The sequence below is a fragment of the Dunckerocampus dactyliophorus genome, chromosome 7, assembly GCF_027744805.1.
Source record: "Dunckerocampus dactyliophorus isolate RoL2022-P2 chromosome 7, RoL_Ddac_1.1, whole genome shotgun sequence".
In the NCBI taxonomy this organism is placed as follows: Eukaryota; Metazoa; Chordata; class Actinopteri; order Syngnathiformes; family Syngnathidae; genus Dunckerocampus; species Dunckerocampus dactyliophorus.
Window position 1 is genome coordinate 29,551,751 of NC_072825.1, and position 27,327 is coordinate 29,579,077.

A 27,327-nucleotide genomic window follows, 5' to 3' on the forward strand; every position below is an offset into this window, starting at 1 on the left:
ACTCTGTGGTCTGACGAGACAAAAGTTGAACTTTTTGGAAGGTGTGTGTCCCATTACATCTGGCGTAAAAGTAACACCACATTTCAGAAAAAGAACATCATAGCAACAGTAAAATATGGTGGTGGTAGTGTGATGGTCTTCAGGACCTGGAAGACTTGCTGTGATGAATGGAAGCGTGAATTGTGCTGAAGGAGAATGTCCGGCCATCTGTTGGTGACCTCAAGCTGAAAGCAACTTGGGTTCTGCAGCAGGACAATGATCCAAAACACACCAGCAAGTCCACCTCTGAATGGCTGAAGACTTTGGAGTGGTCTAGTCCAAGTCCTGACCTGAATCCTATTGAGATGCTGTGGCATGACCTTAAAAAGGAAAAGCCTCCAATGTGGCTGAATGACAACAATTGTGCAAAATTCCTCCCCAGCGCTGTAAGAGACTCATTGCAAGTTATCACAAACGCTTGATTGCAGTTGTTGCTGCTAAGGGGGCCCAACCACTTATTATCTTTAGGGGGAAATCACTTTTTCACACAGGGACATGTAGCTTTGGATGTTTTTTCCCCCTTAATAATAAAAAGTTTCATTTAAAAAGTGCATTTTGTGTTGAGTTGTGTTGTCATTGACTAATATTTACATTTGTTTGATGATCTGAAACATTGAATTAAATGTGACAAACTTGCAAAAAATAAGAAATCAGGAAGGGGGCAAACACTTCACCCCACTGTATATACAGTATATTCAATTAAGCATAGTCTCTTATATTATCTCCAATTAACATCCTTTAACATATGTGGCTGTAGGCAACTTCCTGATGTTCTTCATGAACATTTTATGAAAGTCTTCTTTGTGGTTTAGGTAAGTCAAAGACTCAGCTATAATGATGAAGCATTTACGGTGATTTTGAATATTTTGACAGAAGTTTTTTTGGGGGGAAACTGCCATTTTTTGGCATGAGGGACCAATGAGTGAGGATACTGAACGTGTCTTCCATTTGGATCCTCTCATCAGGTAAGCACACAGCGTCGTCCACTTAGAAGCCAACATATACTGTAAGAACAAGTGCATACAAGTGCACACAGGTTGCACAACACACACACGCACGCACACGTGCTTGCATGAATGAGTGTCTTGGCTGCGTGTTTGGTAGCTTGTGCCAGCCTTCCCTGCGTGCTGACTGTGCATCTGGCATGGAGGTAAAGGCCTGGAGCCACAGTCAAGCTGCATGTGCCCCCTACTCCTCCCCAAACAGGCTTTGTGAATGGCTGTGGAGGGGCGGGGGGAGCGTGCTCAGCCAGCCCAGCCGGGCAACAGGTTTTGGAGATAAGTGAAAAAACAAACCAGTGCTTTGGATTCACGTGCCCGGAGCAGCTTGTCTTTTCTTTCTGCACTGCAAACACGCCGCTATGGATTCTCTGCATACACCAATGTAGTGTGTTTACTGTTCATGGCCACAGCGAATCAAACCCCCGACATTGCGTGGAGTGGATCACCACTGCTCTATCATCAGATCCAACACTCGATTGATGTTCAGATCCGAATCCAGACCCAATCCCGGCTCCCCAAAGGGAGCCGCCGGCGGCGTGAGAGGCCGGAAGCCAGACGTGAGCGTCTCCAGGATGTCGGCGGCGTCAAACATGGCCTGAGCCCGACGTTTGCGTGACTTTCCGGCCGCCGATGCCAAAGGGGGGGAGGTACAAATGGCGGGAGGCGTCAGCGCCGGGGTCACCTGACCTGGCGGGATGACAGCGGGAGACGGGGGCAGCTCCAGGAGGAGGGAGGAGCAGAGAGGAGAAGGCAGGAAGTTGCCGTCCTTGGAGTGTTGCTGGGATTTTAGGGCGTGATCAACTTGAGGGGGCGAGGGGACAGGGGTTTTGTGAGTTGAATCTAGAAAAGGTCATAAAGGCTCTTAAAAGTGACAATCTGAAGCGTTGTGACATTTTTTTCATGAGCTACTCACCAACAGAAGCAAGGGGCTCATCCAAAATGTCATCTATGGACTGTCGAGGGTCCATCTATGGCAAGAAAAAGCACAAGGTCAGCAAGGAAGGTCAGAGCGTGGTGATATGGTGAAGTTCCTGTACGACCTGTGCTTTCTGGATGGCCTCGAGGAGCTCCTCCTCCAAACTGCGAATGCCAGGTGAGTTTTGGTCAGGGCTTGCTGTGATCTGCACCGGCAACTCAAAGTCCTGCCCGATCATATCGCAAGGCTTGGAGCAGAACACCTTCAAGATGGGGGCGAGAATGAATAAACCCCTAAAGCCCCAGAAAGGACAAGCGAAATTACCGAAATTAAGCTTACCTCCGTGAACAACACCTTTGCTTGTGCGTCTGTTTCCAGCTTCCCTTTGGAGTATCCCGGGTCCTGTTGCAGGAATGGATGAAGGGATCCTTCACAAGACTCCTAGACAAGCAAAGTGAAGGATTTAGTAGGTAACCATCCATCCATCCATCCATCCATCCATCTATTCATTTTCCTCCGCTTATTCGGGTCAGCGTCGCGGGCAGCAGTCTCAGTAGGGAAGCCCAGACTTCCCGGTCCCCGGCCACTCTTTCAGTTCTACCAGGAGGACACCAAGGCGTCCCGAGGCCAGCTGTGAGACATAATCCCTCCCACGTGTCCTAGGACTTCTCCCGGCTGGGCATGCCCAGAACACCTCCCTGGTGAGGGAGGCATCCGGACTAGATACCCGAGCCACCTCAGCTGGCTCCTCTCGATGTGAAGGAGCAGCGGCTCTACTCTGAGCTCCTCCCAGATGACCGAGCTCCTCACCCTATCTCTTATGTTGAGACCAGCCACCCTACAGAGGAAACTCATTTCAGCCGCTTGTATCCGCGATCTCGTTCTTTTGGTCACGACCCAAAGCTCATGACCATAGGTGAGGGTGGGAACATAAATGGGGGGGGTAAATTGAGAGCTTTGCCTTCCGGCTCAGCTCTCTCTTCACCACGACGGTCCGGTACGGCGACTGCATTACTGCAGACGCTGCGCCGATCCTGTCGACCTCACGCTCCAACCTTTACTCATGAAGAAGATCCTGAGATACTTGAACTCCTCCACCTGGGCCAGGACCTCATTCCCAACCCGGAGGGTGCAATCCACCCTTTTCCGACTGAGAACCATGGCCTCAGATTTGGAGGTGCTGAGTCTCATCCCAGAAGTTTCACACTCAGCTGCAAACCTCCCCAGTAAATGCTGAAGGTCACAGCCCGATGAGGCCATCAGGACCACCTCATCTGCGAATAGCAGAGAAGAGATCCTGAGGTCCCCAAACTGGACTCCCTCGAGTCCTTTGCTATGCTTAGAAATTCTATCCATGAAAATTATGGACAGAATTGGACGTTAGTAGGTAACGTCTCCCACAAACGCCTTATGGCCTTACCTCGGTATATGCGTCTCTTATCCTCTCTTTCAGGTCAAAGTCCACCCATGGGGTACCACACTGCAAGGGCGAAGAGGATGACATTGGAAGATTGGGACTTGGAGTTCCAGAGGCGGTGCAGGCAGGAGCCAAGAAGACGGCATTGATAGAACTGCACGCTTCACCAGCAAGAGTGATGGAGAGACCACCGGAGAGACCATTTGAGACAACATTCAGACTCCCATTGGGGACTCCCTGATCTTGGATGTACGTCTGCTGGTTTGGGCTGCTGCCTGGCGAGTCCCCACCACCAGAGCTGCAGGTTGAGGGACCCATGCTGCCCCCCAGCTGGCAGAGGGGAGTGGGGGTGACGCAAGCGGGCGGAAGCTGGAAGGGGCGAAGGCGCTGCAGCAAGGCGGGCTTAGTGCCGGAGACGGGGAGGCCTCGCTTACGCAGCTGCTGCCTCAACTCTGACACCTGAAGAGGGAAAGGGTCCTGTGAGGTTGTCTTCAGCGTCAACTGTGAAAAAGGCAGATGAGCTCCGAGATGGTTCGGGGTTTAGCGCTTTTCTTACTGTGAGATCCACAAGATTTGCAGGGAGGAGCTCATGTTTGGACGCAGGGTTGGTGTCCTTTGGCACGTGGTTGGTGGTGGCAGGAACAGGGTGGGGGTTCAGCGGGAGAGCTCCAGATGAATTTGGTTCTCTACCAGAGAAGATATACAAGCATGAGTGCTACTCTACCCACCCATTGCCACATCAGAGCTCTTTAAGCCAAGTACACAAAAGTACTGCATTGTATCTCTCTGGAAAGGTATAATGCAGGGATGTCCAAAGTACGGCCCGGGGGCCAATTATTGCCATTTATTGCCAAGCAGCACCTTCTAAAAATATAATTTAACAAGAAAACAGCAACAAAAATGGAAAAATCTGCAGTAATTTCACAAGAATAATGTCAAAATATTAACAGAAAAAAGTTGTAATCTAATGGGGAAAAAAATTATTTTATGAGAATTGGAAAATTCGGTTGTGGAAAAAGTTAAAATAGGACATGAATAAAGTTAAAATATGATGGGAATAAAGTAATAATTATGAGAAGAACATTTACAAGATGAAAGTTCAAAAAACAATAGCAGAAATGGGGAAGAAAAGCTGCAATTTTTGGAGAATAATGTCAAAATATTAAGAGAAAAAAGTTGCAATCTAAAAAGGAAAATTTATATTTTAATTGCATGAAGTTGAAATATTAAAGAAAAAAGATGCTACTTTTTAAGTTGTAATATTACGAGAAACAAACAAAACAGCAAATAAGGTTATTATTTTGGGAAAATTTGGTTTCGGAAAAAGTTAAATGTTCCAAGAATAAAGTTAAAATATGATGGCAATAAAGTGAGAATTATGAGAAGAACATATAGAAGAAGAAAGTTGAAATAGTTGGGGGTAAAAAAAACAATAGCAGAAATGGAAAATACAGCTGCAATTTTAGGAGAATAAAGTCCGAATATTAAGAGAAAAAAATCATATTGTAATGAGAAAAATAATTCACTTTATGAGAATAATATCATAATATTATGAGAAAAATAGCATCATTTTCGTAGCATAGAATATTAATGAAAAATACTTTTTTTAAGTTGTAATATTCCGAGAAACAAACAAAACAGCAAATGAAGTTGCTATTTTTGGAAAATGAGGTTGCAGATAAAGTTATGATGTTACAAGAATAAAGTTAAAGTGTTATGGGAATAAAGTCATAACTACGAGAAGAACATTTACAGAAGAAAAATGAAATAGTTGGGGGGAAAAACAACAGCAGAAAGGGAAAAACAGCTCTATTTTATGAGAATAAAGTCAAAATATGAAGTGAAAAAAGTTATATAGTAACAAGAAAACATTTTACAAGAATAAACTTGTAATATTATGAGGGAAAAACATCATTTTAATAGCATAAAATTGAAATAGTAAAGAAAAAGATGCTATTTTTTAAGTTCCAATATTACGAGACACAAACAAAACAACAAATAAGGTTATTTTTGGAAAATTAGGTTTCGGAAAAAGTTATATTGTTACAATAATGAAATTAAAATATTATGGGACTAAAGTCATAATTATGAGAAGAACATTTACAAGAAGAGAGTTGAAATAGTTGGGGGAAAATAACAACAGCAGAAATGAGAAAAACAGCTGCAATTTTAGGAGAATAAAGTCCAAATATTAAGAGAAAAAAGTTGTAATCTAATGAGAAAAAAAGTCTAAATATTCCAAGAATAAATGAATGAATGATGAGGCATAATAACGTTTTAGTGGCATAGAGTTGGAATATTAAAGACAAAATAGTCTTTAGTTGTCATTTTTGGAACATTAGCTTTGATATTATGGCAAAAAAGGCCAAATGTTATGGGAAAGATTATTTAAGAAAAAAGTTGAAATATTTGGAAAATATTTATTTTTTAAATGGGGGAAACAAACAGCAAAGAGTGAAGACGATATTAATAATATGCTTTTTCGTCTTTATGACAAGGCTGAGATGAAATAGATGTGTTGCTATACAAAATATCACAGCGGCAAAGCTCTCATTTTTCACTATGTGGCCCTCGTCGTGGGGTCACGGGTTGGACACCCCTGGTGTGGTGTCTCTGAGGCAGGTAGTGTCGGTTCCCTGTACCCCCGGTCGTGATTGAGTAGTTGTGATAATACCAACAGTCAAATCTGCCAGTGCACAATAAAGGACGTGTTTTGGGTTTGAAGGGTTACCTCGGCACAACGGTGAGTTTGTGCTGCTGGTGTTGGTTCTGAAGGATTTGCAACTGCAGAAACACCTGCTGCTGCTTGACCAGATGGGAATAGGCGGGGTCTAAAGGCTGGGGAGGAGGGCTCTTCTGTTTGGCTCCTCCCCCTTGGAAGAAGGCATCAGACGTTAAAGTTTGTTTTTTTGTTATTTTGCCCGTCACCCACAATCCTTATGAACACACACGAACACACACGAACACACACGAACACTATCAAGTCCAGTATGTTTTGCTGCATGCTTTGGCACCAAAAATTAAAAATGTAAAGTAAACAGTCCAAACTGAAAGGTTTGGAGGATTATCAGAAATATTTTACACTTCAAAAAAAGAGCAATCTTTTTGGAATTTTGCCCATCATCCACAATCCTTACGTGAGACGTGAACACACGTCTCTCGCTTTTCTGTGCATTCTATAAAATATATATAAAAATATACATAAAAACCCTTAATTTAGACTTTTTATTTCATGATTATGACTTTTTATCTTGTAATTCCGACTGTCATAATTATGACTTTCCTATATCATAATTATGACTTTTAATCTTGTAATTTCAACTTTTTGTCCTAATTGTGACTTTTCTATGTCATAATTATGACTTTGTATCGCATAATGATGGCTTTTTATCTCATAAAAGTGTGTGTCATAAGTATGACTTTCCAACATCATAATTATGAGTTTTTATGTCATAATTTCAACTTTTTACCTCATAACTATGAGTTTTTGTCATTATTTTGACTTTTTATCCCATAGTTATGACTTTTTATCTTGCAATTTCAACTTTTTGTCCTAATTGTGACTTTCCTACATCATAATTATTTTATTTTTTTTTTCTGTAATTACAAATTTTTATCTCATAATTATGGCATTTTATCGTATAATTATGACTTTTCATGTCATAATTTTGACATTTAATAACATAATTAGGACTTTTTGTGTCAAAATTTTGACTTATCTCCGAAGTATGACTTTCTTTTTTAATCATTTTGACTTTTTATCTCATAATTATGACTTTTTACTTCAAATTTTTGTCCTAATTGTGACTTTCCTATATCATAATTATGCCTGTTTTTCTTGTAGTTTTGACTTATCTCATAATTATGACTTTTTACGTCATAATTTTGACTTTTTACGTCATAATTTAGACTTTTTATCCCATAGTTATGACTTTTTATCTTGCAGTTTTGACCGTCATCATTATGACTTTCCTATATCATAATTATGACTTTTTATCTTGTAATTTGGCTTTTTTTATCTCATAATTATGACTTACATCATAAGCATGACTTCCTTATTTTATAATTTTGACTTTTTATCTCATAATTATGACTTTTTATCTTGTAATTTCAACTTATTGTCCTAATTGTGACTTTTCTATGTCATAATTATGACTTTGTATCGCATAATGATGACTTTTTATCTCATAATTTAATTTTCTTGTCCCAATTGTGACGTTCCTATTGTCATGTTCCGTGTTTGTCGCTCTGCTGCCGCCTGTCGGCTATTTGTTGCAGTGCACCGCTGGTCCTGCAGAGGCGGAGCCTGCGGTGCACACCTGCCAGCGATCACTCGTCTGGCCTTCTTAAGCACGGCTGGAGGACTCATTCGGTGCCAGGTTGCACCTCAAACTTCACCCCCGCTCCTGGCACAACCCTGCCTCGTGTTGCTACTTGTTTGGGAAGTAACTTTCTGGTCACCTGCTTAACCTGTACTGTCTACTGTCTACTGTGTACTGTCTACTGTGTACTGTCTACTGTCTACTGTGTACTGTGTACTGTGTACTGTCTACTGTCTACTGTGTACTGTGTACTGTGTACTGTCTACTGTCTACTGTCTACTGTGTACTGTGTACTGTCTACAGTGTACTGTCTACTGTCTACTGTCTACTGTGTACTGTGTACTGTCTACTGTCTACTGTCTACTGTGTACTGTCTACAGTGTACTGTCGACTGTCTACTGTGTACTGTCTACTGTGTACTGTGTCCTTACTTTTACCTGTAGTAGTAATTTTCCCCCGGCAGTGCTTTTGAGTGGCTTTGCCCTGTTCTTAGTTTCAGACTCTGTTTCCCTGCATGATCCTTTCTAGGTGTTTTTACTCGTTTGTATGAAAATCTTTTTGTTCTACATCGGGCTGTGTTGTCTCTGCATTTGGGATCCAATCACCAGGTTACCACCTTGTGACACTTGTATGACTATGACCTTTATCTCTTGTCATTTGGACTTTTTCTCTCATAATTTTTACTTGTTATTTCATCATTTCAACTTTTTATCTCATAATTATGACTTTTTATCTCGTAGCTTGACTTTTAGATAATTATAGATAATAATGCACGTATAGATAATTAATGCACGTAATGGGACGCACCTCATGTCTCACACAAGGAGTGTAGATGGTTCTGAAAAAAAAATCATAATTATGACATTTTATCTCACAATTATGACTCTTTATGGCATAATTTTGTATGACTTTCTTATTTCATCATTTCAGCTTTTTATCTCATAATTATGACATTTTATTTTGTAATTTCAACTTTTTTCCATAATTGTGACTTTCCTATATCATAATTATGATTTTATTCTTGTAATTTGGACTTTTTATCTCACAATTACGATGTTTTATCTCTTAAATATGACATTTTATCGCATAATCATTACGTTTTATTTGATCATTTTTACTTATCCCATAAGTATGACATTCCTATTTCAGAATTTTGACTTTTTAATCTCATAATTATGACTTTTTACCTTGTAATTTGGACTTTTTATCTCATGGTTATGACATTGTATCACATAATTATGACTTTTTATGTCATCATTTTGACTTATCTCATAAGTATGACATTCTCATTTCAGAATTTGGACTTTTTATCTAATAATTCTGACTTTTTTGGACTTTTTATCTCAGTACAATTCTCTCAAGTACAATTTTTTATCTCATTATTTCGACTTTTTATCTCATAATTGTGATTTTTTTTTCTTGTAATTTAAAGTGATTGTCCTAATTTTGACTTTCTTATATCATAATTATGCCTTTTTTAATTGTAATTTGGACTTTTTATCTCATAATTATGACGTTGTAACTTATAATTATGACTTTTATCTCGTAATTTCAACTTTTTGCCCTAAGTGTGACTTTCCTTTATCATAATTATGACTTTTTTTCTTGTAGTTTGGACTTTTTATCCCACAATTACGACTGTTTATCTCATCATTATGACATTTTATTGCATAAGTATGACTTTTTATCTCATAACTTTGACTTTTTGTCATAATTTTGTCAACTCAACAGTTAAAAAGAAGCGGGTAATTAATGCACGTAATGGGACACGCCTATCCCGTCTCATGTCTCACATAAGGAGTGTAGATGATTGGCAACATTCTGAAAAAAAGCACACTTTTCCGGTAAAGGTTTTGTCTATTAGATGTAATAATACTGTAATAATAATAGTGTAAACTAATAATACCGTAATAATAATATAATCATCGTGTAAAAGAACAATAAAACTGTAATAACAGAGTAAATCCTGTACCTCCAAGTCCAGACGGCCCTCTCTGGTCTGGAGGAATGTACTGGTGATACTTGAGTTTCTTCATCTTGGGTTTGGCGTCCCGCGGTTTGCGTGAGCGAGCGAGGTGGTTGAGGTTGAATGCGGGCGCCGGAGAAGAGGAGGGGCTGGGGGGCCGAGCTGTCTGTAAGAGATGAAAGTCAGCTTCCGAGGTGAGCATCTGCGAGGGAACGTTTGCTCGGTGTCAGGGTTCACTTCTTAACAAATGTCTGACGAACGTCCAGATGACAGCATCGTGTTGTTTGTGCGTGAATGTGTTAACCCAGGGAGGGCGGGGGGAGGGTGACAGTAATGAATGCATCGCCGCTTATGCTTCAGCAATGAGCATCTTGTTAAGGTGAGGACCTTCACACCTCTCGTGAAAGCATGTGCAAATTGTGATTCACAAGTGGAAACGCTGACACTAACGTATTCTCCCTCCTGCATGATTCATACAAGATGAAAGGCTTATTTCAGCGCAAAGAAAAAGCCCACGTTTACTGCTGGTCGAGTCCAGTGGATCCACGCATGCTCATACTCATTTTTGGTTTACATTTTCTGTTTTTCTCCAAAACTTTGCATGTTTTCCTGCAAAAAGCACACCTCATTCACCCTATGTTGCTAATCGCTTAGAAATGGGCCAAATGTGCCGTGTACACGCACCACTCACATTTTTACATGTTTACGTCTTCATGCTTCACTGGTCCTTGAACGCACCGCAGTGGCGTGCTGAGACGCAACAGTTGGTTTGGCTTCGTTGGCGCTAGCTTGCACAGTCAATCCCACCTCCAGACTTGGTGAACACGCCAAGTCCGGCAAGCGGTGTGGATGTGTAGACGTGGCTTCTCTAGCCTGCTAGCCTCTAGCGCCAGGCTCAAGGCTACACCGTGACTCCCACCCCCCATTTGTTGATCCATCATCTTCCATGGTCATTGATTGGTGGGGGCTATACACAGCTATACGAGACAGACACGCCACGGCTGAGACAGACACGCCACGGCTGACCCAACATGCCATGGCCGACACGGACACGGCATGCCCGAGATTGAGTGAAAAAAAAAGGTTTCGCTCTCATTCTGTGTGGAAGTGGTACGTTTTTGGCTTCTTTGTCTGTCTCGCCCACTCCATTTGAAACAGTTTAGCATAAGTCAATGGAGAGGCTAAATAGTTAGCTTGCTAACTTGCTATCCGGTGATTACCTGCAGTGATCTTGTAGCCTGCGCATTGTGGTGTAAATAAAGAATAATAGGAAAGTAAAGGTGACTGTAGGGGTGTTATTTCATGTCTGCAGGGCTCTAATAATGTCAGAACCCGTGTTTAGAAAGTCATAAACAGGTTTTCTACGCTCTAACAATGAAATTGATCCATTTATTAATATTGACCAATGAACCGCCTGGATTGGTACTGTCCCACCGTACCTTTGGCAGCAGGGGCGTGGTCTGAGAGATCAGGAAGCTCCCGTTTGGTCTACTGGTGGTGCTTTGGCTCGGCGGGACACTCGTTGGAGGACTGATGCCCTCGGTTGCCGTTAGCAACGCGATGTGGGCCTGAAGGGGTGCAAAAAGTGTGCAAAACGTTTGCAGCGTCAGAAAGTGGAGGGAAAAAAGACCAATAAAAATAAAGATAATACATCACACCAAACCAAGAGGCACAGAAAATGAATAAATGAACATCATGCATACGTTCATCATCAAAACAGCCCAAAGTGGCCCATTTCATTTTACTTTTTTGTAAGTTCATTATTATTAATATTATATTAATTTCATTCATATGATTATGGGCATATTATAATTTCATGATTAATATAAATATTGCTAATACAATACAGGATAGGATAGGATGAAACATATCGCTTGTATTTCAATAGGTTTTAACTAAAAACAGACCAGCAAACAGCCATCATTTATTCATTCATTCATTTCTGAAAAACACCATATAGCGAGGGAGCGATGATCATAAATTATGTTCAACATAATAACAATAATTGCATTTCATTTTCACACCAAAAATGATTTTAGTAAATACTTTTATTTGAGTTATTTTGAAATGATGATGATGATATATACAGTATATATAACAATGCAATACAGGATGCGACATTGTATTTATGTCATGTTTTTATTGTTACGCCATTCTACATATGTATTCATGATAATATAACAATATTTTACAATCATTTCAATAATTTCTGTGTTATCGAAAAATAATACTACAACAATGAATTCATATAAATTTAAAATAATTTCAATAATTGATCATTATTAATTTATTTTATTTTTTTTATTATGTATATTTGTTTTTATTTGTCGCATTAACAATATTATACGATTTCAAGCACTTCATGTTTTGTTTATGTTGTGTTTTTATGATTATGGTATTGTAAATATGTATTCATGATTATATAACAATATTTTAAAATATTTTCAATAATTGAACATGATTAATTAAATTATAATAATATTTTTTCTCTATTAATAATATTATAAAATATACATATAAAATAAAATATAAATAATATTATAATATATATAAAAATTTAACTAATAGCACAATAATTTCCAAAAATAATTTTCCAATAACGTTTTGTGGTTTCAGTCCACTTGCATTGGGGCCAAGTGGTGCAGTTGCCAAGTGCATCCAGCAGGTGGAGCGCCACCTCCACGTTGTATCAGCAAACGATGAAGTGCTCGTCATACCTGAGTGTGACCCGGGCTGCGGTTTAGGGGCGTGGCCGCAGATGACAAGTCGCTTTGTGATTGGTCACGTGCGGTGGAGAGCTGAGCGCTCAGCGAGGAGGAGGAAGAGGAGGAAGAGGAGGAGCAGCAGGAGACGTCATCTTGGAAGGCGTGTGCAGATAGCGGGAAAGGGGCGGGGCAGTTCTCTGGGGGTTCTTTGTCTTTGTGCCCCTCAGGTCCAGGAGGATCTTGGATCCCCTCTCTGAGGTCCTGAACCCGACGAGACTTCCTCTGCCTGGAGACCCCGCTGTCACTCTTCTCTGAGGGACAGCGCCCAAGAAAGTCAAGACAAAGACGCACATTCAAGCTGGCACACTTCATAATGCCTCTGATTGGCTATCTAGTGCTGTCAATCACAGCTTCATAGGCATGCTGCTGTTCCTGTTCATGATGCTACAGGTCACATGCCCCTGCAGGTGACAGCTCATTGGACACTGTGACTCCTTTGCACATAAATGGTGGAAAGCACTGTATGGAGAGAAATGTGTGTCTTTTTATCCAATCAACAGCAACAAAAAAAAAACATTTGCAAGCAAAAAAAAAAAAAAAAGAGTTCCGGATTTGCATATAAAAGCTCTTTTTTGTTTGCAAATATTTTTTGCTTGAAAATTTTTTTGCTAGCAATTTTTTTTTTTTTGCTTGCAATATTTTTTTTATTTGCAAATCGTTTTTTGCCTGAAAATCTTTTGTTTTGGTTGCAAATAGTTTTTTGTTTGCAAATCTTTTTTGCTTGCAATTGTTTTTGTGCTTGCAAATTGTTATTTTGTTTGTAAACTGTTTTTTTGGTTGCAAATCGTTCTTTTGTTTGCAAATTGTTTTTTTGCTTGCAAATATTTTTTTGCTTGCAAATCGTCTTCTTTGCTTGCGACCGTTTGCCAATCGTTTTTTTGCTTGAAAATTGTTTTGGTTGCAAATGGTTGCAATTTTTTTTTGCTTGCAATCATATTGTGCTTTTTGTAGACTCTTTTTTGCTTGCAAATAGTTTTTTGCTTGCAATTGTCTTTTTGCTTGCAAATCCATTATTTTTGTTCGCAATTTTTTTTGCTTTGAAATTTTTTGCCTGCAAATCTTTTTCTTTGCTTGCAAATCCATTATTTTTGCTTGCATTTTTTGGGGGGTTCAAAATCTTTTTTTGCATGCAAATCGTTTTTTTGGTTGCAAATAATTTTTTTCCTTGCAAATCTTTTTTTTTTGCACATTTTTTTTGCTTGCAATTTGTTTTTTTTGCTCAATTGGATAAAAAGACAGAAATTTGTGTCCATAGCACTGTGGGACGTGGGGCTTGTTTTGCTGTGGGGGAGGGGGGCAGCACACAGGCCCAAGCTGTGGAAGTGGGGGGGGGCATCACCTTGTGCACTTTGAGTGACGACGCCACCAGGGGGCATCTTCTGAGCGGCACCATCGTCTGGTAAACGCTGCATCAAAAAACAGGAAGTCAAACCAACAACCAGGCCCAAAAATAGAACAATAATCACCAGAAATAACAGTAATAATATGCACTTTATTCACGGAAGTCTCGAGACAGCAATCAGTTGTTGTTGGGTTGTTTTGTTGTTGTTTTGAAACCATCCCTAGAATAAGATGCTACTCACCACAGCTTCATTCTTGTCTTTCTGTTCTTTTAGAGAGAAAGCTGTTGATTTTGAACCTGGAAAACAGAAAAAAAATGGCAACAAGCTTGAAAAACAGGCAACACAGTTGGATTGTATATCAGTGTGCAGGTGACCACTTACTGACTATACAGTACATGTAAGACCGAAATAAAAGTCCTGCTCGAGTAGCGTCACAGTAAACGTGCTCCCTTGTCCCACCGAACACTGACACCTAGTGGCCAATGTAGAATACAGTAATCCATTCCATGCTCGCTCCCTTGCAATATTTTTCAAAAATTAATCAATAAATTAATATTGTTTCGTGGTTGAATACATTAGTAGCCAAAAATGCATATTTAAGTAAATTGAACTTATTCTTGGTCTAAATGAAGCATTTTTAAGCATAAAAATGGCGACATGATCAAACTAAATCAACTAAAATACAAATACAAGGCAGAAGCAGCCTTGTAGTTGTGAATGTAGTATTCTATTGGCCACTAGGTGTCAGTATTCATTGAGACAGGCACAAGACTTGTCCTTATGGAGCACATTTACTGTGACACTGCTGGAGCAGGAGTTTTATTTACGTCTTACATGGCCTATTTACTCTTATGGGCGCTACACGCGGGAGGCGACCAACGACTCATCGCCACCGCCTGGCAAACCATGCACACGGGAGGAGACGAGCGGCTGTGACCGGCTACACCGGTGAGCGACGTGTTCACATGCAGTCTGCCACGGTTTTGATTGGCTGTCAGATGAGGATGAGGAAATTTGGGGGTATCAAAGTAGTTCAGAGGAGAAAAAGCAAGCGTCCGGTGTTGATGGAGAACTCTTGCTAGTACCCAATCTCGCTAGTATTGAAGATAAACTGACATAAATGTCCATGTAAATGAATGAAAACTTCCCCGCTATGTTTGCTCTGGCACCAACGAGTTCCCATGCAGCTGCGTTTTTCTTTATACCTCTATACTCTTTTTTAGAAATGTCACAACGACACGTGCTCACTCAAACAGCACGAATTTCGCGTGTCGCTTAGCTGGACGGTGACGCGCGATAATCGGCCTACGGCGCAGGTTCCATTGAAAACGAATGGAGCCTCCCGTGTGTGGCGCCCATTATTCTCTCTCTATATTGGCTAATATGAGTGTAAAGCCATTGAAAACCGCAAGGAAGCACACTGGAAGTACGCTGTCCAGAAAAAAACAACAAGGAACTGCTAACGTGTGTCTGTGTTATCTTATCTTGTTTTATCTGATTTTATCGACTAGATTGGGTTATACAAATGTATAGGTGACTATAGGGGTGTTATTTCATGTCGTGAGGGCTCTAATACTGTTAAAAAGCATATTTACAAGATTATAAACAGGTTTTCTATGCCATAACTACAAAAATATTAAATCTGACTTGGTGGAAGTTGACTTATCACGGTAAGCAATTAACCGCCATAAACGCAATAAAATGAGTGTCCCGTACTGGACTACGTCCACAACTACAAGGCTTCTTCTGCCTTCTATTTGTATTTTACTTCTTCAGTTGGATCATTTTGCCATTTTTATGCTTCATTTAGACCAACAATAAGTACAGCTGAGTAAATATGCATATTTATTTTACTTTTTACTTTACTTTTCTCATGTGTTCTCATGTTGTTCCTTTTCTCATGCGTGCACTTTCTCATGTGTTGTCACGTGTGCACTTTTCTTATGTGTTCTCATGCTGTTCCTTTTCTCATGTGTGCACTTTTCTCATGTGTTGGCAAGTTGTTCCTTTTCTCATGTGTGCACTTTTCTCATGTGTTGGCAAGTTGTTCCTTTTCTCATGTGTGCACTTTTCTCTTGTTTTCTCATGCTGTTCATTTTGTCATGTGCGCTTTTGTCATGTGTTCTCATGTTGTTCCTTTTCTCATGTGTGCACTTTTCTCATGTGTTCTCATGTTCCTTTTCACATGTGTGCACTTTTGTCATGTGTTTTCATGTTGTTTCTTTTCTCATGTGCACTTTTCTCATGTGCACTTTTCTCATGTGTTGTCTTGTGTGCACTTTTCATACGTGTTCTCATGTTCGTTTTCTCATTTGCACTTTTCTCATGTGTTCTCATGTTCCTTTTCACATGTGTGCACTTTTCTCATGTATTCTCATGTTGTTCCTTTTCTCATGTGTGCTCTTTTCTCATGTGTTCTCATGTTGTTTCTTTTCTCATGTGCACTTTTCTCATGTGTTGTCTTGTGTGCACTTTTCTTACGTGTTCTCATGTTGTTCCTTTTCTCATTTGCACTTTTCTCATGTGTTCTCATGTTCCTTTTCACATGTGTGCACTTTTCTCATGTATTCTCATGTTGTTCCTTTTCTCATGTGTGCTCTTTTCTCATGTGTTCTCATGTTGTTTCTTTTCTCATGTGCGCTTTTCTCATGTGTTGTCTTGTGTGCACTTTTCTTACGTGTTCTCATGTTGTTCCTTTTCTCATTTGCACTTTTCTCATGTGTTCTCATGTTCCTTTTCACATGTGTGCACTTTTCTCATGTATTCTCATGCTGTTCCTTTTCTCATGTGCGCTTTTGTCACGTGTTCTCATGCTGTTCCTTTTCTCATGTGCGCTTTTGTCACGTGTGTTTTAATGTTAGCCAAAAATGTGTGAGTAAATATTGTGATCATAATGTGTGCAGTATCACGAACACGAGTATAAGACTTTTCTTTCATTGTATTTATACAGTATATGTTTCTATTATTATTATTGTATCGCAAATATGTATTAATAAAAATAGAACAATATCATTTGAAAATAATTTTAATAATTTACCATGGTTAATTAAATTGCTTGTTATTTTTCTTTTTCTTTTTATGCATTAATAATATTATAACAATTAATGAATAATAGTTGATGAGTTTTAAAATAATTGACCATAATGAATTGTTAGTTTTTAGCAGGATACTATTTGAAAACACCTTCAATAATTGCAGTATCATTGCCATTATAATGAATTTGTGAATGGTTAGCTATTTCTAATAGTAGTCAAAGTACTACTAGTAGTACTGTACTGTATTCCAAATTGAATTGAATTCCAGGTAAAACTAACCAGACTCTGCACTGATCTCACTTTGCCTTCGATTCTGAATCCTCAACTGCAGCACTGAAAGACAAAACACAGCAAAAAATGATGAGTAATACAGTTATGAATGATGGAATGAAAAACTGCTTTTTGAGTCGTGGTGGAAAAAAATGAAATAAATCACGCTAGACAGAGATAGAGGAGTCGACACCATGAGAAGCCTGCTAACTTGTATTACCTAATCACACACACACGCACACACACACACACACCAACAGGTGAAGCCTATGATACATTGCAGTGAGACCTGACTACGGTTGGGGGAGGCGAGGTCTTCCCGAGGGGGCGTCGATGGCAGGGTGGGCTGCAACTATTTATCTCTCACGATGTCTATTTCGGTTTAGCCCCCAACCTCCCATCCCCCTTTCAGCTGTCCCGCTCTCTCCACAAGCCTCTCATGCATGTCCTCCTCACGTCATCCTCCAACATTTGTGCTGCTTACTGAACGCACCCGTTTATGCAAAAACACATGCGCAAAACCACCCACCACGCAGCTTCAGGGGCTTTGAAGAGTGGACGTTGCAGGGTAGTACAAAGAAAGAAAAATACTGGCATGTTGAAGCATGGCATCATACAGTATCATAAAGTATCATACAGCATCATACAGTATCACACAGTATTATACGGCATTATCAAGTATCCTAAGGTATCATACAGTATCTCATACAGTATCATACAGCATCATACAGTATCACACAGTATCATAAGCATCATCGAGTATCCTAAGGTATCATACAGTATCTCATACAGTATCATACAGCATCATGCAGTATCATACCGTATCATAAAGTATCATACAGTACCATCAAGTATCATACAGCATCATACAGTATCATAAAGCATTATACAGTATCATAAAGCATGATACAGTATCATGTGGCATCATACAGTATCATACAGCATCATAAAGCATCATACAGTATCATAGAGCATCATACAGTAACATGACGTATCATACGGCATCATACAGTATCATAAAGTATCATACAGCATGATAGGATATCATACAGCATCATGAAGTATCATATTGCATGACACTGTGGTATCATACAGCATGATACAGTATGAGCAACAGATGCTGAGCCAATCATGGTGATGAGAGGATTTTATTCTGGTCTGGGTATTTAGCACAGACAGCAGCTGGTAACCACCCCCATTCACGTTTTCCAGCAGGTGTGAGCACACCTTGGGGACCGCCTCCACCGCTTCGACGCGACAGCAGCAGCAGGAAAGGAAGCCTAAGGAATTATGGGAAAGCTCTTCTGTCTGGCTTCCATTGGCTTTGTTGTCACTTTCACTTTCACTGCACATACAGTATCCATCCATCCATTTTCTATGCCTCTTTTCCTCACTAGGACTATTCGCAGGGAATATACAGTATCATCACACTTAAGTGGTTTTATTGGTTTCCAATAAAGATTGTGCATATTGGCTTTCATACTCAGAAGATTGTCCAGCACTTTGTTCCCAATTCCGATATCAAGCAATACCGAGCTACGCAGCAATTCTTCCCGCCTGCTAATGTCAGGTCACATCTCGTGTAATTAATGATTTTTTTTACTGTACTACCACTGGCTGCATTTCACATATAAACACTGTAATATGCACTGTAATATGCAGTGTAATATGCAGTGTAATGGCAGTGTAATGGCAGTGTAATATGCAGTGTAATATGCAGTGTAATATGCAGTGTAATATGTAGTGTAATATGCAGTGTAATATGCAGTGTAATATGCAGTGTAATATGTAGTGTAATATGCAGTGTAATATGTAGTGTAATACGCAGTGTAATATGCAGTGTAATATGCAGTGTAATATGCAGTGTAATATGCAGTGTAATATGCAGTGTAATATGCAGTGTAATATGCAGTGTAATATGCAGTGTAATATGTAGTGTAATATGTAGTGTAATATGCAGTGTAATATGCAGTGTAATATGTAGTGTAATATGCAGTGTAATATGTAGTGTAATACGCAGTGTAATATGCAGTGTAATATGCAGTGTAATATGCAGTGTAATATGCAGTGTAATATGTAGTGTAATATGCAGTGTAATATGCAGTGTAATATGCAGTGTAATATGCACTGTAATATGCAGTGTAATATGTAGTGTAATATGCAGTGTAATATGCAGTGTAATGTGTAGTGTAATATGCAGTGTAATATGTAGTGTAATATGCAGTGTAATATGTAGTGTAATGTGCAGTGTAATATGTAGTGTAATATGCAGTGTAATATGTAGTGTAATGTGCAGTGTAATATGTAGTGTAATGTGTAGTGTAATATGCAGTGTAATATGTAGTGTAATATGCAGTGTAATATGTAGTGTAATGTGCAGTGTAATATGTACTGTAATGTGCAGTGTAATATGCAGTGTAATATGTAGTGTAATATGCAGTGTAATATGCAGTGTAATATGTACTGTAATGTGCAGTGTAATATGCAGTGTAATATGCAGTGTAATATGTAGTGTAATGTGTAGTGTAATGTGCAGTGTAATATGCAGTGTAAATGATACAATAAGTGTCCTACTGTGGAACCTAGGTTAGCGTCACCAATCCCTTCCAGAAGGTCCGACTATAATCCAAAAATACTCTAACCCATACCTACTGTAACCCAAATCAACCCTAACCCAACACCGACTCTAACCCAAACCTACCCTAACCCAAACCTACCCTAACTCAAACCGACTCTCACCCAAACCGACTTCAACCCAAACTTACTTTTACCCAAACCAACTCTAACCCAAAACCGACTTTAAACCAATCCTACTCTAACCCCAACCTACCCTAGCCCAAACCAACTCTAACGCAAACCGACTTTAACCCAAACCTACTCTAACCCAAACGTACCCTTACCCAAACCTACTCTAACCCAAAACTACCCTAACCTAAACCGACTTTAACCCAAACCTATTCTAACCCAACACCGACTCTAACATAAACCGACTTTAACCCAAACCTACTCTAACCCAAACGTACCCTAACCCAAACCTACTCTAACCCAAACCTACCCTAACCCAAACCGATTTTAACCCAAACCTACTCTAACCCAACACCGACTCTAACACAAACCGACTTTAACCCAAACCTACTCTAACCCAAACGTACCCTTACCCAAACCTACTCTAACCCAAACCTACCCTAACCCAAACCGACTTTAACCCAAACCTACCCTAACCCAACACCGACTCTAACCCAAACCTACCCTAACCCAACACCGACTCTAACCCAAACCTACCCTAACTCAAATCCACTCTCACCCAAACCGACTTCAACCCAAACTTACTTTAACCCAAACCAACCCTAACCCAAAACCGACTTTAACCCAATCCTACTCTAATCCAAACCTACCCTAACCCAACACCGACTTTAACGCAAACCGACTTTAACCCAAACCTACTCTAACCCAAACGTACCCTTACCCAAACCTACCCTAACCCACACCTACCCTAACCCAAACCGACTTTAACCCAAACCTACTCTAACCCAAACGTACCCTTACCCAAACCTACCCTAACCCAACCAATCTTTCCATATAAAAAGTCTTGTGAATCTAATTCAATTGTTCCAGAAAGCCTAAAATGTTGGCACAAATCACGTCTTCATACTTTCACAGCTTTACTTTTACATGCAGGGTTTCTGAATTCATGCAGTGTGTTATTAACACAACAAGACAAGCGCCATGTTGGACGCTAACCGGAAAACGGATGCAAACCGAGGCTTTCGCAACAAAATAAGTTAGTCTTAACAAACTGCAGATTTACAACCCAAAGGCAAAGCTGTAAATTCCATTTCCTACAAATCCTACAGTTTTATTGAATTTAATTTGATGTATTCTTAAAATGATGAGTAATTGCAGTAAGTGCTTGGATGAAATAAGCTCCTTTGCAGACGTGTTGAATTGTGTGAGTTTAAACACATGATGTACTCTATGCAGTGTAACGTTGGAATGCATGTTTGAAATAAAGCATTCCCATTTATTTGTACTACATCGTGTTTTGGCTTCCTTCTTCTCCTGCTTGGGTCAAAATATTATAAATGTCACATGACATACACATGGATATTTATTGATAACAGTACAAAAATAAATGATAAATAATGTACATTAATATTGTTAGAATAATTGCAAAATAACACTATGTATTATATTGATGTGTATTTCTACTGCAGTAGAGTGACACATGTCTTGCTTGTGTCCCATTGCGTGCATTCTTAGCTGCCTCTTTTCACCTGTTTTTATATCTTTAGAACACACACAGGAAAGACAAATGTCTCACATAAGGATTGTGGATGATGGGCAATATTTCCAAAAAGGTGCACTCTTCCTTTAAAGCCGATGTTCCCAAAGTGGGGCACGCCAATTGTGATGGGGGCACGTAAATAAAAACAAAAAGCAATTAGCGCCTCACGTTCACAATCACGAGTGTGCATGAACGCCTCATGGCACGAGGAGAAGGGAGCAGAAAGGAGACAGAGCACTTTCCCCTTCGTTTTGCTATTAAATTAATATGCAGACATAAACCACAGCCATCGTGAGTGGACAAAAAAAATGCAAGCCATTCAAACAGAAGGATGCCAACATCAAACAGGAATAAAAGATATGCAGGAGGATTATCTACTTATCAGAGCTCGTGTCAAACGTCATCAAAATATCACCATGCAAAATACACACTTTTGACACGGAATTCCTATCAAATTAATAAAACAATTAATTCTGTTCACTATTCCATATGTGCCCTGAGATCGGCTGTCGACCAGTCCGGGGTGTACCCTGCCGTGACCCTCGTGAGGACAAGCAGCATAGAAAATGGCTGGATGGAGGTTTATGTTTTTTAAGTGTGCACGAGTAAGCGGTACATGGCTTCGTCAAATGTCTGAAGGGGTACGCCACTGTAAAAAGTTTGGGAGCCACACTGCTTTAAAGCATCAACCGGAAGAACGGCAGAAGTCACTAAATCCATTTCTCCCTGCGATCGAAACCTTCTCGCTATTCGATCACGTGGCACACAAAGTGGCTGAATATCCAAATAACCTTGGATATGTTTTTGCCGGCGTTTATCTGACTTTGTGTTAAAAATAACTTCAAATGTCTGAATGGCTTTGGATGAAATTTGCAGGAATTGTCGGAAATGGGATATGGGAGAACTTGTTTAAACACTCGTGTCCAAACCTTCAGGTGGAACACATGAAATTATTAAGTCACTCGTGTATTTCACTCAAGTGAGCGTGCCTTTTCAGCCTGGCGCCGTTCCGCTGTACTGTAGTGTTTTTGTGTCCTTGTTAAAACACACTGGTCCAGTAATCCTCCTGTTGCTGTCCTCCTCCTTCGAACCGAACATTCATTTACAAGCTAGCAAGCTAGCGATGACACAGGAGACACGTCACGGTGGCACGAAGGAGATTGATTGACAACAGCCTATCAGGATGCAGAAAACAATGGGCGGTGCAGACAGACGAGCGAGGCAAGAGAGAGATGCTCAACTTCCCACAATGCAATTCTTTTTAAAGGGCCAGGCTTGGCCTGTAACAGTGTTCATATGCTGTAATTTTAAAAAAAGAAGCACTAAAAAAAATTCCCGAAACAGCGAATCGGCAAAACCGCGATACGGCGTGGGAACACTGTATTTATACGGGAAAAAAAATCAAATTTTTTCCAAAATTCACACTTTTCTGTAAAACTGCTACTACTGCTCCGACTACTTCCACATTTCTCAACCGATTCACCTCAGTCCAACATCAACTCGTTCAACAAACAGTGGCCGACCAAGGGTGGCCATGGCCTTGGTCACTCTCCAGTGGACACCCCCACGGCTAGGGGACGATTTTGACAAACGCGGCTCTCTGATGCGGAACGTCAGTTCAGCCTAACCGGCATTTCTGTTTACACGCATTTCACTGCGGCACACAACTTTCCGTGTGGAGGAGCTGTCAATAAAACCGCGTCTTGCATGAACTGCAAGCGCTAGGTAGGTCTCCCGTGACTACTTTGGTCGGTTCCGGTCATGTTTTGGCACTAGGTTGGCTTTGCCTTAAATTCCGAAGCGTGATTCTGCGCATAAATCTGTTAATATTGGAAGCTCCGTGTAGCAGCACGAGTGGGCATGTAAACCAAGGAGTCTAGAGTTAATACAGGAGTGCCGATGGGGACCCACTTCCGTATTATGCCCTGGGTGGCCAGTGGTGGCCGTGGCCACCCATGGTCACACTCCGGCCACCCCACTGGCCATCCGGACAATTCACGTATCAACTTATTGCCGCCCCTAATGGTCTCACCCTGGCCACCCCAGTGAAAAATTTCTGGCTCCGCCACTGTCAACAAAGTCAGGACATTCATGCTTTTAGCCACATTCCCATTATACTTGTCTATACTGTATAATCCCAAACATTCCCACATTTTTTCTTCCGGAGCGCAAAATGCCTTTGATCTAAAGAGCTTTAGTTTTGGACTAAAAATTGTCCATAGTCAACCATCATTTTTTTATGAATTCTTGAAAAACCACGAGCGAGTCATATGTAAAGACCTCCGCCAAGCGCAGCGTTATGTTTATGTTTTGTTTGTTTGTCTGTTTGTGTTCAAAATAACTTGAAAAGTTCTGAATGGATTTGGATGAAATTTTCAGGAACTGCCGGAAATGGGATAGATTGAATTTTGGGGGTGATCCCGATCACCATCTGGATCCAGGAATTCTTGAAAGGATTTTTTGACATTGTGAGATAGGACCATTTTCGGCATTTGTGCATATAACTCCACAAAAAATGGTCAGAGCACTTGGGTAAAAATAATACAGGACAAGTTTTCACAGATGACTGATCCAAAAAATGTAGGATTATTATTTTTTTGTGAATCACAATTTGGGGGGGAGGGAACTATGGTCTCCATATTGACAGTAATGTGGCCAACGACACTCCCGGGTGTACAAATCCTCAGTCTTTGCGTACTCGCGTTGAGTTTGGACACCATCCTCACCTGAGCGGAACTTGTTCCGGATGAGGAGTGACCTCTCGGACGCCAGCAGGGTCATGGCAGCTTTCAAGGTCAGGGAGGTGCAGAAGAGCGAACAGAGTTTGCTGGAACCTCTTCTTCTTCTTCTTCTTCTTCTTGTGTGTGTGACTGTGAAGTAAGCGAGGCAGATGCTTGTTAATACACAAAGTGATATTGGTAGAGGCACACCTAACACACACACATACAGATTGCGTGTGTGTGTGTGTGTGTGTGTGTGTGTGCCTAACAAGCCACTTTGGCAACAGGGATTGCCTCCCCAGGGATGTTGTGTCATGATCACATGTGTCACAGAAGCCCACCCATGACAACTAATAACCACAAACGACAAAATCAGTAAACGAGCTGGTCATCATTTGATGCATAGTCTGCACTTATCATCCCAAAAAAGCCAAAGTCACTTGTGAGTCTAAATACACTTTCAATTCTGAGCTTCGCTGCAACCTTAGCGCCAAACTTGGGCTTAGGTTATGACTTTTCACTTTGGAGGAATATCTGCACAATTAGCGCTGTCAAGAGATGCAAAAGATGGAGAGACTGATTCGTCTCATTCATCTCTTTTTTAAATCACGCTGAGCTTGGGGTATTTTCGCTTAAATTCATGCCATTATTGTGGCAGATGAAAATATTGCTGTATAACAAGAAGAGGTGGCTTGATAAAGTCATGTGTTGTTTTGAACGTTTCCATTCTTCTTCTTCAGACTACTCTAGTCCCAAGTGCTGCCTGCAACCTCTACTTTCCAATCAATCAATCAATCTGCAAATAATTACAAACTACAAATAAAATCAAACAAATAAATTCATATAAATAAAGCACTGGAGTTAACCCACCTATAAATGTGAAAGGGGTCAGTCAGAAACTCTACATACTTTGCTGAGGTCGTTTTCACACCTTCAATGACCACAAAGGGCCTACCAGCTCTCTCGCAATGATTCTGAGCCAAAACATGACTCAGCCGCCTCCTTGCTGACATCACAGCCTTGTTGAGAAATGCTGGCCATGCTCTACTTCATCCATCCGAACCACCCGAGGTTGCACGGCCCTCATCAGAGGTGGCCAAATAGTAGGTTTATGCATGACTGCAAGCCTCTGGAGGATCCTCCACCTTGAGGTTCATGGGACTTCAGAGGCACCAGCAGCTTCAAATACCCGTTTGCTGCGTTGTAATGACTTTTTAGCAGATGCTCTCTTGATTCCATACAAAGAAACCTTTCTCATTATGCCTTTATCAGCACAATCAATCTTTATCAGCCACAAATGTCTTCACGGTATGAAAGTTTTTTGTGAATGACTGAATGTTTTCATGCCTTGTCCAAAGCATTGCAATATTTGACACTTTCTTGTCAGCAGACAGATCCTTGTTCTTTTCCACACTGCTGGAAATCTGTGGCATGCTTAATAATGTGGAACATCATTTTTAAGTAGTTTTCTTTTAATTGGGCTACCTGGCAAACTGATTATGACAGATGTCCGAAATTGACACCAGTAATCCAAAGAGCCCCAAGACACAATGCCAACCATGAATTTCATTGAAAAACCAAAAAATTATGTTTATAATACAAAAATCCTATCTGCATAATAATTTGGGACACAGTGTATTCAAAGTAGCCAAATACACACATACTAGTATAAATGTGTTAGTCGGTGTCTGACGCAGCAGTTAAATATGATTAGTGTTCTAGTGGAAGAACACTGCTGTGCAAAATAGCACATTTCCACACAGCTATATGATATCATGATATAGTTGCACATTACTTACAGACACACCGTCTCCAAGACAGGAGCATATTGGAAATTATTCCGTAACAAAAAGCTTCCTCTATGCTCTGTATCTTTCCATTTGTTCAAGCTCAATGCAATTAATTATTGCAGCCACTAGGTGTCGCCAAAAACCAACCACCAACCCACTTCAACTTGAAGGAAAAGTGCACTTTTGTTGGAATTTTGCCCATCTTCCACAACCCTTATGTGAAACATGAACACACACATCTTTGTCTTTTTTGTGCGTTCCAAACATATAAAAACAGATTGCAAAAAAAGAGGCAGGCAATTCATGCACGTAATGGGATGCACCTAAAATGCGGGCTGTTTAAACACCTCCAAAAAGCTCCAACAAGGTTTTATGGTTTTATATCCATGTTGTGAGCATGTAGTAGCAGGTACATAGCAGGTACATTCATGGTAACATGGAATACTTCCAGTATCTTCCTGGGTGCATTGATTTCACATAGCAACATAGAAAGGAACGCTACACCTAGCGTAAACGTTCCCAAACTCAAAAACAAAAACACAGCAGCAGTGGCGGCAGCTCCAATATGTAGCGTTACCTTTCGCTGGTGGCCTGAAGCATTGTGAGCGAGCGTGTGGCAAAGCTAGTCGCCAGCGGGCTAGTAGCTATGCTGAGGTGTCACTACGCCAGTAACGTAGTTCTTGGGCGTAACAATGTTAATAACAATAATAACAACAATGTCGCTGTAGCTTGGTTAACATGCAGGTCACGTTATGCTAACGGAGCGTTGTTGTCGCTTTTTGGAGGTTTTTTTCAGGCTTTTTAAGCGAAATAGGTGCGTCCCATTACGTGCATTCTTAGACAAAGGCGACTGAAATTCAATGCTCACGTGTGTAATATCTTCTAAACATAACTTTCATGGGTGACGAAGCACATTCCAACTATTCACATTTATTTACATTTTGACATGAAAAAGTCATGAATGGAATATGAAAATCGTCAATGACGTGGAGAATGGATGACTGACAGATGAGTTGTTGTCAGTATGACACACGTGACAAGAGAAGGCCCGTCTGCGTCTAATCCTTCAATAAGACCTGAATTAACAGTAGAAGAAGAAGAATATAACACTTACAGGAGGAGAGAGAGCGAGAGAGGTCCCTCGGGGATTTAAGACGAAATTGAAGAAGAGGGGGAAGAGGAGGAGAGCCAACTAAGTGCTGGTGTTGTTTAACGCTGATTTCTTCCTTTCATGTTCTTTTCATGTCCTCGCTTTCATCAGCGCTCCCCAAGGTGAGACGCCGCAAACACCACTTCCTGTCTTTCTTTCTGTCTCCGTCAAACTCCAGCCTCGCCTCGCTCTGCCCCTCTCTCTCTCTGCCCCAAAGCATCATGGGTCCAACCGTGGTGCCAACTGTCAGAGCCCCCCTCCCCCTTTCTCCATGGCCTAAACACCACACCCCCATGCCCCCACCGCCC

General features: G+C 40.5%; 1 protein-coding gene across 1 annotated transcript; it reads right to left on the reverse strand.

Annotated features, from left to right (window-relative positions):
• Positions 1–315: 315 nt before the first annotated feature.
• On the reverse strand, positions 316–27,210 carry si:dkeyp-69b9.3 (myocardin). Its single transcript, XM_054782019.1, has 15 exons — positions 26,984–27,210; positions 24,086–24,229; positions 17,084–17,137; positions 14,010–14,065; positions 13,766–13,832; positions 12,379–12,677; positions 11,101–11,229; positions 9,668–9,827; positions 6,105–6,246; positions 3,930–4,059; positions 3,377–3,832; positions 2,296–2,397; positions 2,081–2,218; positions 1,954–2,008; positions 316–1,880 (listed from the first exon to the last, which is right to left on the reverse strand). Exons 2-15 carry the CDS (start codon positions 24,138–24,140, stop codon positions 1,483–1,485), a joined length of 2,241 nt encoding a protein of 746 aa, XP_054637994.1. The 5' UTR covers positions 24,141–24,229; positions 26,984–27,210; the 3' UTR covers positions 316–1,482.
• Positions 27,211–27,327: the final 117 nt, after the last annotated feature.

Excerpts from the sequence above, each read along its gene's own strand:
- si:dkeyp-69b9.3 (XM_054782019.1), bottom strand. The coding sequence starts at position 24,140 with ATGACCCTGCTGGCGTCCGAGAGGTCACTCCTCATCCGGAACAAGTTC. Across the intron at positions 14,066-17,083 it reads TGAGATCAGTGCAGAGTCTG|GTTCAAAATCAACAGCTTTC; the intron begins GTTAGTTTTACC and ends TCTGTTTTCCAG. Across the intron at positions 12,678-13,765 it reads CGTCACTCAAAGTGCACAAG|AGAAGAGTGACAGCGGGGTC; the intron begins GTGATGCCCCCC and ends GCTGTCCCTCAG.